The sequence below is a fragment of the Antechinus flavipes genome, chromosome 5 (assembly GCF_016432865.1).
Source record: "Antechinus flavipes isolate AdamAnt ecotype Samford, QLD, Australia chromosome 5, AdamAnt_v2, whole genome shotgun sequence".
In the NCBI taxonomy this organism is placed as follows: Eukaryota; Metazoa; Chordata; class Mammalia; order Dasyuromorphia; family Dasyuridae; genus Antechinus; species Antechinus flavipes.
The window spans coordinates 103,039,026-103,052,224 of record NC_067402.1 but is presented as its reverse complement, the minus strand read 5'-3'; the positions used below and the strand labels follow the sequence as shown (position 1 = coordinate 103,052,224).

The 13,199-nt window shown below is 37.9% G+C and overlaps 1 protein-coding gene across 1 annotated transcript in view; it reads left to right on the top strand.

Annotated features, from left to right (window-relative positions):
- The window catches only part of TBXAS1 (thromboxane A synthase 1), a 228,077-nt gene that overhangs the window by 120,238 nt on the left and 94,640 nt on the right, over positions 1-13,199 (top strand). Inside the window, exon 9 of the mRNA XM_051963538.1 lies at positions 552-857. Within this exon, the coding sequence (XP_051819498.1) occupies positions 552-857 (306 nt within the window). The remainder of the gene's footprint in view (positions 1-551; positions 858-13,199) is intronic.

Below are 13,199 nucleotides of genomic sequence, written 5' to 3'. Positions count from 1 at the left end.
TGACTGATAAAGAGGAGACAAGAAGGAAGCTTGAGGCACCGGGTACCTAAAGTGTACCTATAGGTGAGAAAGGGGCACCCGGGAAGGATGCTCAGGAGAGGGAATGGGAAGCAGCTGAAAACAAATCCCTTCCTATCCTCATCTGGGGCCAGCCCTATTAACCTTCAAATGGTGGCTGACTTGAGGAATCTGGGAATAGAGGGAGTAGAGGTTACCTGTGGCAGGATATAGGGGCAGTTTAGAAAGTACAACTGCTCGAATTTTAGGTCTTTGGTTCTGAGATCACCTTAAGGCATTTTTTTTCTCTTTTGTTTCTGTCCCTAAGAATCCTAAGGATAATATGCTGAAGTCTCCCTTCACTTTAGAGGTAGCTCAGAAACCATCTTCTGTATGGATTCTTTTCTGATCCTTCCCTTTCTAGTGCCCTTCCTCTCAAAGTACTTTGCATCTATTTATATTTATTAATTTCACATTTATACTGTATATATTTTGATATTTGTCTCAATATTTGTTGATTGGCTGAAAGTGTGTCCTTTTCCTTTTATTCCTAGAGACGAAGGGATTTTCTCCAGATATTCCTGGATGCCAGGAACTCTCCTTCCTCTGTCAGTACAGAGCTCTTTGACAGTGTCAGACAGGATGCTCAGGATGGAGAACTTCCTACCCACCAAACAAAGTCCAAGGTGCAACCAAAGGCCTTGACCACAGATGAAATAGTGGGGCAAGCCTTCATCTTTCTAATTGCTGGATACGAAACCATCACCAACACTCTTTCCTTTGTCACCTACCTGTTGGCCACCAACTCTGAGTGCCAGGAGAAGCTCCTGAGAGAGGTGGATCAGTTCAGTGAGAGAAACGTGAGTGCAGATCTGCTCTGACCCTGTTGCTGGACAGGTGATGTCCATTTGGGTTTTGGTGGGAGGGAGATGGAAGGTACGGTGATATTTTTATTTTGATTAAGTACGCTGCTAGCAATGGCATGAATTATTATCTGGTAAGCACTTGGTATATTCAATATAAATATTTAATAATGATAACCTCAATCTTAAGGGCTAAAGATAGGATCAGACATGGATAGGGTCCAGGTAAAGAAGCACTGAATTCAGTTGGGTTTGGGTTGAGGTTCTGCCACTAATTTTCTGTATGCCTTTGCATTCTTATTCGTCATTTTTCTATCCTGTCCAACTCTTTGTGATCTTATTTGGAATTTCCTTGGCAAAGTACAGGAGTGGTTTGCCATTTTCTTTTCCAGATCATTTAACAGAATAAGGAAAGGTTTGTAATTGATAATCCCAAAGATCCTTACCTGCTCTAACATTCTGTCATTTATGATTGAGAATCTTAGCATTGGAAAGATCCTCAGATATCCTTTAATTCAGGGTTTCTTAAAGTTTTTCCACTCACAACACCTTTTCACCAAAGAAATTTTTATACAATCCCAGAATATAGCTATAAAATAAGTATACAAATAAAACATGTACTGATAATAAATCATAACTTTGTGATCCTCCCATATTCAGGTACATGCCCCCATATGAGGTCACAACTCCCAGTTTAAGAAGCTTGATCTAATCCATCCTCCCACCCTTCTAATTGAAGATTAGAGAATTTCAGAGCTATATGAAGTCTTAAATATCCTCTAGTTCAGGGGTTCTTAACCTTTTTCATGTCATGGATCCTTGACATTAAATTTTTTTAAATTCATAATTGAAGAAAAAGCTAAATTTTAGTGAGAGATTAGTGAAAATATTTAATCTTTTTTCCTATCCAAGTTCTTGAACTCCCTGAAATATAACCGTTGACCTTAGGTTAAGAACTCCTGATCTAATCAATTTAATTCTGAATTCAAATCCATGATCAAGCTTTCACTAACTATATAATCATGGGCAAGCCACTCAATCACTATCTGCCTCAGTTTCCTTATCTATAAAATGGGAATAATAATAACACCTCCCTCCTGAGGCTTAAGAGCAGGGTTATCATTAGGCCCAAATGAAATTATATTTGTCAAGTATTTAGCACAGTGGCTGGTGGACATAATAAATGTACATTAATAAATAGCACATTTGCTATGGTATATTAATAAACATTTGTTTCCTTTCCTTCCTAAAACACTTCACAGATGAGGAAATCAAGTTAAACGATTTGTCCCAAAGCTGACAGATCATCAGCTAGCTTCTATTTGAACACTTCTACTGGCAAACATGCAAGGCAGTTCATTCCATTTGGCAAGAGCTTTAATTTTTAGGAAAAATTTCCTTATTTTCCAGTATTTGAAGATCAGTGCATTCTATAGTCTGTCTACTACTTAGATGGTATTCAGAAATTTCTGTGGTTCCAACAATTCCACAGGTTGAATGAAATCCAGCCTCTGGATTTCTTCTAACATTCATTCATTCTAGCTCCGTGTAGACTTGTTCTCTTTGGCTCCAGAGAGAAAAACGGGAACAATGAACAGATGAAAAGAGGCTTGATTTCAGGAAAATCTTCTGACACTTAGAGCTAAAGATAAGTGAAGTGGGATGCCTCGGGAGGGAGTGGATTCCCCTCCACTGGAAGTCTTCAAGCAGAGACTGAATAACCCACTCATTGGGTATGTTTTAATGAGGATTCCTTTTTCAACGATGGGTTGGATGGCTGAATTTCTTCCAAACTCTAAAATCCTGTGAATCTGCCTCCTGCAACTACACTGAATAAGGCAAATCTTTCCCCAATCACTTTCCATTTAGTATGATTCTCATCACATTACACAACTCCATTTTCTTTTACTATTCTCATATGATATGCTTTACAGACTCCTTACCCGCCTTTGGCCAAACTCCATATCATCACCATTTCTCTTAGGATGCAATGACTAATACTGAGTATTTCGGATGAGTTCTAACTCCTGCAGAGCATAATGGCACGCGGCACGTCCTTTGATTTGAACATGACACTACAATTGACAGTCTAAGAGTCTGTTTTTTGACATGCATCTCAATCTTTTCTTATATTAAGGTAGAGGCTAATTGAAATCCTCAGAGCTTTTATCACAACAACTGCTGTCTTATCCACAGGCAATTTACTTTTTAAAAAATTTATCATTTAAAGCAGGAGTTAGTATTTGTCCTTGTTAAATTGAACCACCCTACACTAAAGTCCTCTCTGTTCCCTCAACATCATGTGGGGACAACCCTGAGTCCTCAAAGGCTATATAAATAAGGTACAACTTATTGTTGTGGAAACCAACCTGGAAAAGCTTCACACATAGGGCCTGACGATGGAACCTGCACTATTGTCTAAATTTGGAAAGGCTCATTACCAGAAAGTTGGCCAACAAATGGTGAGCTTTTTTTTGACCACAATAATGCAAAGAATGACCTATCAAGATTCTGAAAGGAACTGAGAAAATGCCCACGCCAATGAACTGTCACAAATCTCTGAAAGCATAAGGTTCTTAATCTAGAATCCATAAACTTGTTCGCAATATTTTGGTAAATGAGCTTCATTATAATTAGTGCTCCTTACACTCCTAAGCATTTTACTTGATGCCTTTAAAAACATTATTCTGAGAAGGGATACATAATCCAAAGGGTCCCCATGACACAGAAAGAACAAGGAAAAAAAAAAAACTTGTTTTAATGTATTGAAGTAACTCATCTTTCTTGATTTCAGCCCAGTGTTCCAATACGTTGATAGCTCTTTTAATCTTGATTTTGTCAGCTCTCATATTAGCCAGCTCTTTCAGATTTATGCCATCTATAATTTTGATAGGCGTTCCTACTATATCTTCTTCTAAGTCACTGATAAAAACATTGAATGAGACAAGGCTGAAAAGATACCGGAGACTCTGCTAAAGACTGACATAGAGATATTAATGAATACTAAACCTATCAATCAACAAAAATATATTAGGTATTTAATATGGGTCAGTCACTGTGCTAAGAGGTGGGGATACAAAGAAAGTAAAAATAGCCTTTGTGACACTTACGTTATAAAGGGGGAAATAACACAAAAAACCAAAATCAAGAACTTGTAAGATATATACAGAGTAAGTAAACGATAATCTCATAAGAAAAGCACTAGTAGTGGTAAGAGCAAGCCAAGAAAGCCCCCTGGAGAAGGTTTAGATTTGAGTTGAATATTTTAAGGAAAAAGGAACTCAAAAGTGGACATGAAAAGTGGAAACATTCCAGACAAGGGAGTAAGCGGAAAAAACACGGCAAGTCCTAAGAAGACCAATCCAAATTGAATCATCTTATTCACAAAAACAACCTCGTTCTCCTTTTCAGATGCTATAGTAAAATCACTCCAGAAAGCCCTACTTAAATGCTGCTTTGTGGGGTAGAGACAACCCGAGTTCTTAGAAGCTATTCCAGAAGCATACAAGCTCTGTCCAGTTCTATCATTCCAGAAAGACTCCAAATATGGCCCAGCAATAATCTGAATCTGCTTTCTAAGGAGCAGTTTGACTAAATATGAAAAGGTTCATCACCAATAGGCTGACCACATATTTATGAATGAATTTATGAATGTTTTGGCCACAGCAACCTGTGAAATAAAGAAAAATATAAAATAGTCCTCAGTCCTGGGAGGTCTCTTCTCCTGGGAAGTAGCAAAGTGACAGAAAAGGGGATTAAAGTACTGAGAATTGCAGTTTTTAATAATCTGTATACTTTACCTTAGTTGTTAGGACTTTAAATGTAAGATATTTGAGTGGAACTTCTACTTTATAGGAACAGAACTACATCAATCTTGACATTAACCCTAATAAATTAAACCAAAAGAAAGCAAAAAACTACAGTTAAATGAAAGGGTGACTCACGGATCCTTTTGGAGAGACAAATAATGTTGTTGGCAGAGTTGGTTTTAGAGTACTCTCAAAAGGAATTAAGAAACACTATTTTATGGGATATTTGATCATCTCATTGCAGTGCTTTGGTTAAGTATTCAAAATAATACTACTAGCAATACAACTGCAGTTTATGTAGTAAAACTTGTTGCAGAGGTTGGTGAGATAGATTTTATGAAGATTGAGAAGATGCTTCAAATTAAATTGACATATATTTTGGTACTTGGTGACTTCAATATAAAGGTAGAAGTAGATGAGGATGGTGAACCAGAAATGAACCTGAGAAGAGCAAAGGAAAACCAGTAGATGATACCATCCATATCTATTGGTATCAGGAGTAAATGAGGAAGATCACCTCCAGCCCATTTAAATGGATGAGCGACATGGATAGGAATTCCACAGGAAAGTACTATGATCTTCATCTTTGAAGGAACTTCACATTGATGAGGTCACAGATCTATCAAGATAAAAATATTTGCCCCAATCTATCAGCATAATAACTGCAAAAATAAGAAGTGAGTTAGTATCGGCATGATTTATACTCCATGAATTCATGTTCATGTCCAGTGATCACATTTGTTGCCCTAAATATTTAAAAACCATTTATTTGCTTTGAAATTTTCCTTTGGATCAACATCACATCTATAATTTCCAGAAACTATCTTTTCTTATTTTGGAAAATTGGGACATTATTATTTTCCTGTTCCAATATTCTAGTGCCTCTCTCCTTCTCCCTGAGTTTTCAGATTACCCACCATTAGTCCCCAAATCACACCTGCAAGTTCTTTCAGTATCCTAGAATGTAATTTGTCATGGCTTAAAATGTGAACTCATTTAAAATGAGTTAAAACTCTCCTTCTTCTTAATCTCTATATTGTCCATTCTACTCTTTTGACTCTCTCCAATACACTACCTAGCTGCCCTGTCCTTTTGTATTCTTATTTATCTACCATTTCTTCCATCTTCTGCACATATGCTTTTTTTTTTAATTTTGGAGGCAATTAGGGTTGAGTGACTTGCCCCGGGTTCACATAGCTAGTAAGTGTCTAAGGCTATGTTTGAATTCAGGTCCTCCTGACTCTAAGACGCTTGTATCCTTTTTTTTATTATAGCCTTTTATTTACAAGTGATATGCATGGATAATTTTTCAGCATTGACAATTGCAAAACTTTTGTTCCAATTTTTCCCCTCCTTCCCCCCACTCACTCCCCCAGATGGCAGGTTGACCAATACATGTTAAATATGTTAAAGTATAAGTTAAATACAATATATGTATACATATCCATACAGTTATTTTGCTGTACAAAAAGAATTGGACTCTGAAATATTGTACAATTAACCTGTGAAGGAAATCAAAAATGCAGGCGGACAAAAATAGAGGGATTGGGAAGTCTATGTATGTGATTCATAGTCATAATTCTTTTTCTTAGTGTAGCTGGTTCAGTTCATTACTGCTCCATTAGAACTGATTTGGTTCATCTCATTGCCAAGTCCATCAGAATCCTCATATCCTTTTTAAAGGATGGGTCAGAGAGCTACTACCTGTATCATCATACTGATTTCCCTGCATGACTCTTTCTTTCCTTCCTCTCTGTGATTTGCTTATTTCTTTAACACCATCAATCTCTTTGAAGTCATTATTTCCATTTGTAGTTCTAATCATCTAATAAGTTTTTTTCTTAACATTTGAAAATCACCATCTACTATACAACAACATCTAACATCGAACATTCCTTTTCCTTTTTCCAATGAACTTTAAAATAGTTATTTTTCTTGAAATTCCTGTCACTTCTATATCACCAACTAATTCTTTCTTATTGGTCAGCATTAATCCTCAGAATAATGCTTCTTTCTGTTCCTTCTTCTACTATGAGGCATGAAAATGTTGGCAAGGGAAATAAAGAATTTATTTTAATGAATTTCATAGAATTCTGTTTCCCATCCATATTAATATAGTTGAAGTCTCTGTCACTTCCATATCTACAACTGTGAAAGTTACTGTGTTATTGGTATCAACATATCATTGATAATCTAGCCAGGTAGTATATAGTATGCTCCCACAACAATTAAATCTCATATTTCCATTTCTCTCTCTTTTTTTGTCACTCAAATGCATTCCCCGTCAGGTTCATGGGCTTCCATAAAAGGAGATATCTTCTTTACAATAGTGTTTATTCCTCTATTTCTTCCAAAAAATAGTTTCTTTCCAAGTGTCATAATCTAGCCATGAGTCTCATCACTCCAAGTTTTATTCATCTAGGAGATTGTGTTTATATTCTTGTGTTTAAACTGCAAGTTTATTTTGTTACCCACACTTGGTCATTGGTATATTTTTTAATGTACTTTAACCTGGTAGAATCCCTAGTTTCCCTCAAACACAGCTTCTATCACCCTCTTACACACCAGGACTTTTCTGATTTGCCTTTTTGTCACTGCCTTCTTCCCTTTTGAAATTACTTTTTATGCATTCATATCTCTCCTGATAGATTTTAATCTCCTTGAAGGCAGGGAATATTTCTTTTTGTCTTACTAAGCATCTTGCTCCTGGCACTGAGACTTGTATGTGATAGGAACTAAATCACTATTTCTTTGATTGAACTAAATAAGCATTTGAGGCTGTGCCTAATCTACTTTCTTTAAATTTTAGCTCAGAATCAATGGACACTTTACTTTGTGCTATTTCTTTCTTTTTGGTGGATTAACCCACATTTATTAATTACTCCCTGTGTAAAGCATTGTGCCAGGTGACAAAATTCCTGCCCTCAAGGAGCTTACATTCTTATCAGCATGTTTGCAATTATATAAAAATAAATACAAGGTGAAAGGGGAGATTGGAGGCAGCGGAAGCACTAGAATCTGGAGGATCATAAGGGGGGAAAGCTCATTGAGGAGATGACAGTTCAACTGAGTTTTGAAGCAAACCAAGGATTCTAGAAGATAGAAGCCAGGAGGGAATACATAAGTCAGAACAGGCATCAGGGACAGCTTTTTGCCTCTGAAGTCTTAGATTTGGGGGATGGAATATCTCACAACCCTACCTCCTCCTCCCCACTCCAATCTCAGCTTTGGGTATTATCTTCTCCCATTAGATTGTAAGCTTCCTAGAGGTAGAAACTATCTTTCTTTTACCTGGCACATACTAAGTACCTAATAAATGTTTTTTGAACTAAATTGAACGTTAGAAACAGCAAGAAAGTCAGTTTAACTGAACCGAAGAGTGGATAAGGAAAAATGATGCTCAATTAAATTAGAGCTGGGTTGTGAAGGACTTTAAGAAGAGAAGTTTGTAGTTGATTTTAAAGGTAATAAGAAATCATGGAAACTATTGAGTAAAGGAATGACGTGATCTGATTTATGTGCTAGGAAGATTATTTTGGCAACTGGTATGGCATAATTAAAAAAGGAAGAGATTAGAAGCAGGAAAAGCTTTTAAGGAGTCCTATAAAAATTCAGGTGAGAGGTGATGTGAGCTAGCTTGAGTGGAAAAAAGGGGATGTATGCTAGATGTGTTATAGAGTTACAGGTTTATGATTGGAATGAATGTACAGGATAAGGGAGACTGAGGAATCCAGCTTTCAAATTCTATTGAGGTTTTCCCTCCCTCTCCCCTCAAAAGTTAACTTAAAACAACTGTAATCAAGTCATTCGCTTATTCATTCACTCATTCATTCAGTTAGCAAATATTTACTGCAAATCTAAAATGTCCAAGACACAGAACTAGCACTATAATCTCCATGTAGAAAACAAACTTCCTGGTAGTTTTTTTCTGCATTTTCTCTAAGCATGTGCAAACACAGCAACTTGAGAGAGAAACAAATAACATCTTAAAAGAAATAATTAGGGATTGGAACTAGTTTTGCTACTCTGGTTATAAAATAGGAAAATGTGTTTCATCATTCATAAGATCCTTGAAATGTTGGCATTTCAGACTGTTAGCTAAATTTGGATTTTAGAGATAAAAGAAGAAAAATGCCAACTCCTTCCATCCGTATAAGCTGACCTCCCTCATTGCTCTGTTACTTTATTCTGAAATTATTGACTTTTGATCTTGCTAAACTCTACTCATTTCTTTTCACTGGATCTCGATGTGCCCAGTCAAAATTTATGGTCCATTTTCCTTCAGCTTAATTGTTATTATAAATCTGCCCTACAGAGCCTAGTTGTAAATTAATCACAAACTCATTTGGACTGATACACAGTCTGTCCTTTAGAATAATTTGACCACAAGGTATGCATTTTGAGCAAAGCTACATTTTAAAAACTTTTAAAACTACTCTTGGCAGCTGCTACGGCATGGTAGAAAGAACACCAGATTTGTGGTCATGAGGCTTGGATTCTAGTGCTGAGTCTCCTCTCTATTAGCTATGTGACTATGGGTAAGATGTTTCCTTTTTCTGAGTTTCTGTTTCCTTACATGTAAAGTAAGGATAATATATTATCAACATTAGAGAATTGTTGAGCATATCACCTGCAATAATATTTATAGTAGATTTTTTTTTAGTAAACCACAAAGTACTTTGAAAATGTCAGTTATTCATATATTGGATTACTTACCATCTAAGGGAGGGAATGGGGGGAAATTCAGAGCACAAGTTTTTGTAAGGATCAGTGTTGAAAAATTATCCATGCATATGTTTTGAAAATAAAAAGTTTTAATAAAAAAAGAAAAGAAAGAAAAATGTCTATTATTATTATTATTATTATTATTATTATTATTATGGTTCCTGCTCAATTGCCTTATAGCTAATGTAAGTACATAATTAGAATTTGTTTGGACCAGATTTCCTCCTCCTATTAAAGGACATTTGGATCTGCTTAGCTCAGTTGATTTAGCATCTTATAAGGGGACCAAAGTTGCAGAAATTTTTTTTCTGGGTGGGCCAATGGGCTTCTCACAGAGTCTATTCCATAATCTTAGGCAGCTTTTTTATCCCCCCACCCCCCAGCAAACCCTCTCATAAATATATGCCCTAGCTTAAAGAAAATGGTTTTCTTAACATAAATACATCCCCATTATTGTCAAAATAATGCACAGTCCAGATCCTCCTGATAATAGGTCATGTCATCTGTCTATATAAAGTGAACATCATCTGACTCTAAAAGAAAGGATGGACAAATCAGTTCCCACGGTGCATGTGAAATTCCAGCTGCTGATATGCTTCATGGGTTCCACGGCATTGACCAAGAGGAGGGGGAGGAGGTTTTAGTCAGGCTGGTCTTGTTGACACAAGCTTTGAAGGTACTGAAGTTTGAGGGGTGAGAGAAGAGACAATGGGAGGGTCTGAAGGAAAAGCCAAGGCCAGGGGAGAAGTTAGGGAGCAGTCCGTGGGAAGAGGGCAAGGGGAAGCAAGACCAAGATGGCCATCAAGCCCAATGGGGCTAGCACAGGACAAAGCTCTAGGAATGGAGGTTTTGGGGCTCCCGGGGTAACTGGGCTCCAAGCCAGCAGACAAGGAGCACCCTCATTTACACTGTTCAGAATTCACTGGATACTTGTGCATTGGAAATCTCAGCTGTGCAAGGGGAGCCCCGCCTTCCTGCTTCCCTGCATCCCCTTCAGCTGGAGAGCTCCTGCTGCTCCTGCTGCTGATGCTGTGGCTGCCCTCATTGTTCTCCATGGCAACCATGGAATCAAAGCCTGAATAAACACCTGGGAGCACACACCAAACTGGAACTGGGTTTATGGAGGTGCCCAAGAGGCTCCCCAGCCCCCAATATCTGCAACCTAGGTGTTAATGGCCCTTGAGAGAGAGGAGACTTTGGGAATAGTGAGAAGAGGGACAAATTGGGTACCAAAAGGCCTGGGTTCAAATCCTAACACAACCAGCCCCCAGACTTTAGGCAAATTCATTCGGCAGTCTGCCAGTCATACAGGATTTCATGCTTTTTTTCTGAGTTTTATAGTTGTGAATAATTATATGACACAACAGCACAATGGGAAGTCATATAATCTAGCAGGAACAGTTCTTGCTCTGGAGACTTGGGACCTGGTTTCAAATTCTGCCTCTGATGTGATGACCTCGCAGTAGTCACAATATCTCTGAGCCCCAGGTTCCTTTGTCTATAAAATGATGGTGCTGCTGGTCTATGATGGCTTCTGGGATTCCTCCCCCTCTTAATCCATGATGCTGTGTCAAAGGGAGGAAATATCTGACTTCTGTGGCTGGATTGTCCTCCAAAATCTCTTACTTCATCCCCCACTTTCCCCAGCTATAAACTGGGGATAACAATAACACTTACCTCCCAGGGCTGTTTTGAGAATCAGATTAGATTATATATGTAAAGCCCTTTGCAAACTTTAAAGTGATATAAAATGCTGGCAACAATTATTCACGTGAAAAACTTGTTAGCAAACAATCCATTCAAGTGCCAATTGAGCTTGCTTCCCTCCCTTCCCCCTTCCCTTTTTTTCCTCCTTCCCCCTTTTTCTCCTCCCTCCTTCCTTCCCTCTTTCTTTCCCTCCTTCTCTTCCCCTTTCTTCTCCCTCTTCCACCAGCTTCTCCTCCCTCCCTCTTCCTTTCTTTTCCTCCCTCCTCCTTTTTCTCCCTCCCTCCCCATCCTTTCTTTTCTCCCTCCTCCCTCCTCCTCCTCTGTCTCTTCACATACATACACACACATCTTCAATCTTTCATTATCTCCTGACTCTTTCTGTTGCTTCCCCTTTAAAAAAAAAAAAATCTCTCATTTAACCCTATCTTCCCCTTAACTAGCATCCTAAAAGTCTTCTTCCTTTCACAGCTCAACTCCTAGGGAGAAAAAGCCATATAATCTTATTATGTCCACTCTCTCTCCTTTCACCCATATCATAGTCCCTTGCTATAAGTTTCCAGCCTCATCAATCAACTGAAACTGTTCTCATCAAAGTTACTAGATGATCTCATAATTGCCAACTCCAGTGGCTTTTTCTCAATTCTTATTCTCCTTGACTTCTCTGCCCCATTTAACCTGGATGACCATTCTCTCCTCCTGCATACTTTCTCTTCTCTGGGATATGAGGACTTTACCCTACCTTGGTTTTCCTATTTCTCAATCTTTACTGAACTATCATCTATCTAAATCCTAACCTCCCCTCCCCTTTCCTCTCCTTTCCTCTTTTCTCTTCTTCTTTCTTCCTTTTTCCTTCCCTTTACTCCTTTCTCCTCCTTCCCTCCTTTTCTTCTTTCTTTTCCCCTCCCTCTCATCCCCTTCATTCTCCTTCCCTTTCCTCCCTTTCTTTCCTCTCCCATCCCCTTCCTCAGCATTTCTCCTATCCATCCTTTTCTATCAAACTCAGACAACTGTTAGCCATCACCTCTCCCCTGTACTATTTCATTAACCTCCTAATAGGTTTTTCTGCTTGAGTCTCTTCCCTTTTTAGTCCACACACCACAAAGTGAGATTCCTAAAGCACATATCTGCCCATGTCATCCTGCTGCTTTGTAGGCTTTTATTACTTCTAGGATAAACTACAGACTCCTCCATTTAGCATTTAAAGTCCTTCACAACCTGACTTCAACCTCATCTTCTAGGCTTATTATACATTACTCCCCTTCACATATTCTTTGGTCTAAGCAAACCAGCCACCTTGATGGTCTTCACATACAACCTTCCACCCTCTATTCCATTTCCTATCCCTGTGCATTTGCACTAATTATCACCTCCCCCATCCTCAAATGCACTCTCTCCTCAACTAATTCTCTTAAAATTAATCACTCTCTTGTTTTAAAGTTCTGTTCAATTGCCACCTTCTGCATGAAGCTCTTGCTGGTACCCCCACTCCTCCATTACTTTAATTTTTATATTTTGCATATTTATTTGTTCCCTCGTGAAATTCAAGTTACTTGAGGGAAGAAAAGGTTTCATTTTTGTGTTTTTGTCCTCAGCACCTAGGTCTGTGCCTTTTATAAGTGCACTTCACAAATACTTGATTGAACCAGTTAAGGGAAGATTTTGACAAATCATTTACTGGTTGGGAGTGTTTTGTATTGTTTGTGTATACCAGCCAAGTGTATTTCTCGAGCCTCTGCCAGATTTGTAGGATTGTCCTGGAAGCATACAAGACAAAGAAATTAAGAGAATATGTCTAAAAATAGAAAACAGGTTGACTTTGTAACTAGAATTCTTGTAAGAAAACCTGTGATCTAATCTTGCTTATACTTATTAGCTGTATGATTATAAGCAACTCACTTAACCTGAGTCTTATTTATAGTTAACCCAGTGTATAAAATGGAAATAAAATCTGTTCTTTCTATATCACAGTGTTTTTGTGATGCTCATTTAAAATATGTAAAGGCTTTCTACACATCAAAGCACCATATAAATATCAGATGCCGTTATTTCAGGGCTGCCAGAGCCTCTCATAAAGTTAGGATTTGGTCTGGGAGCGTAT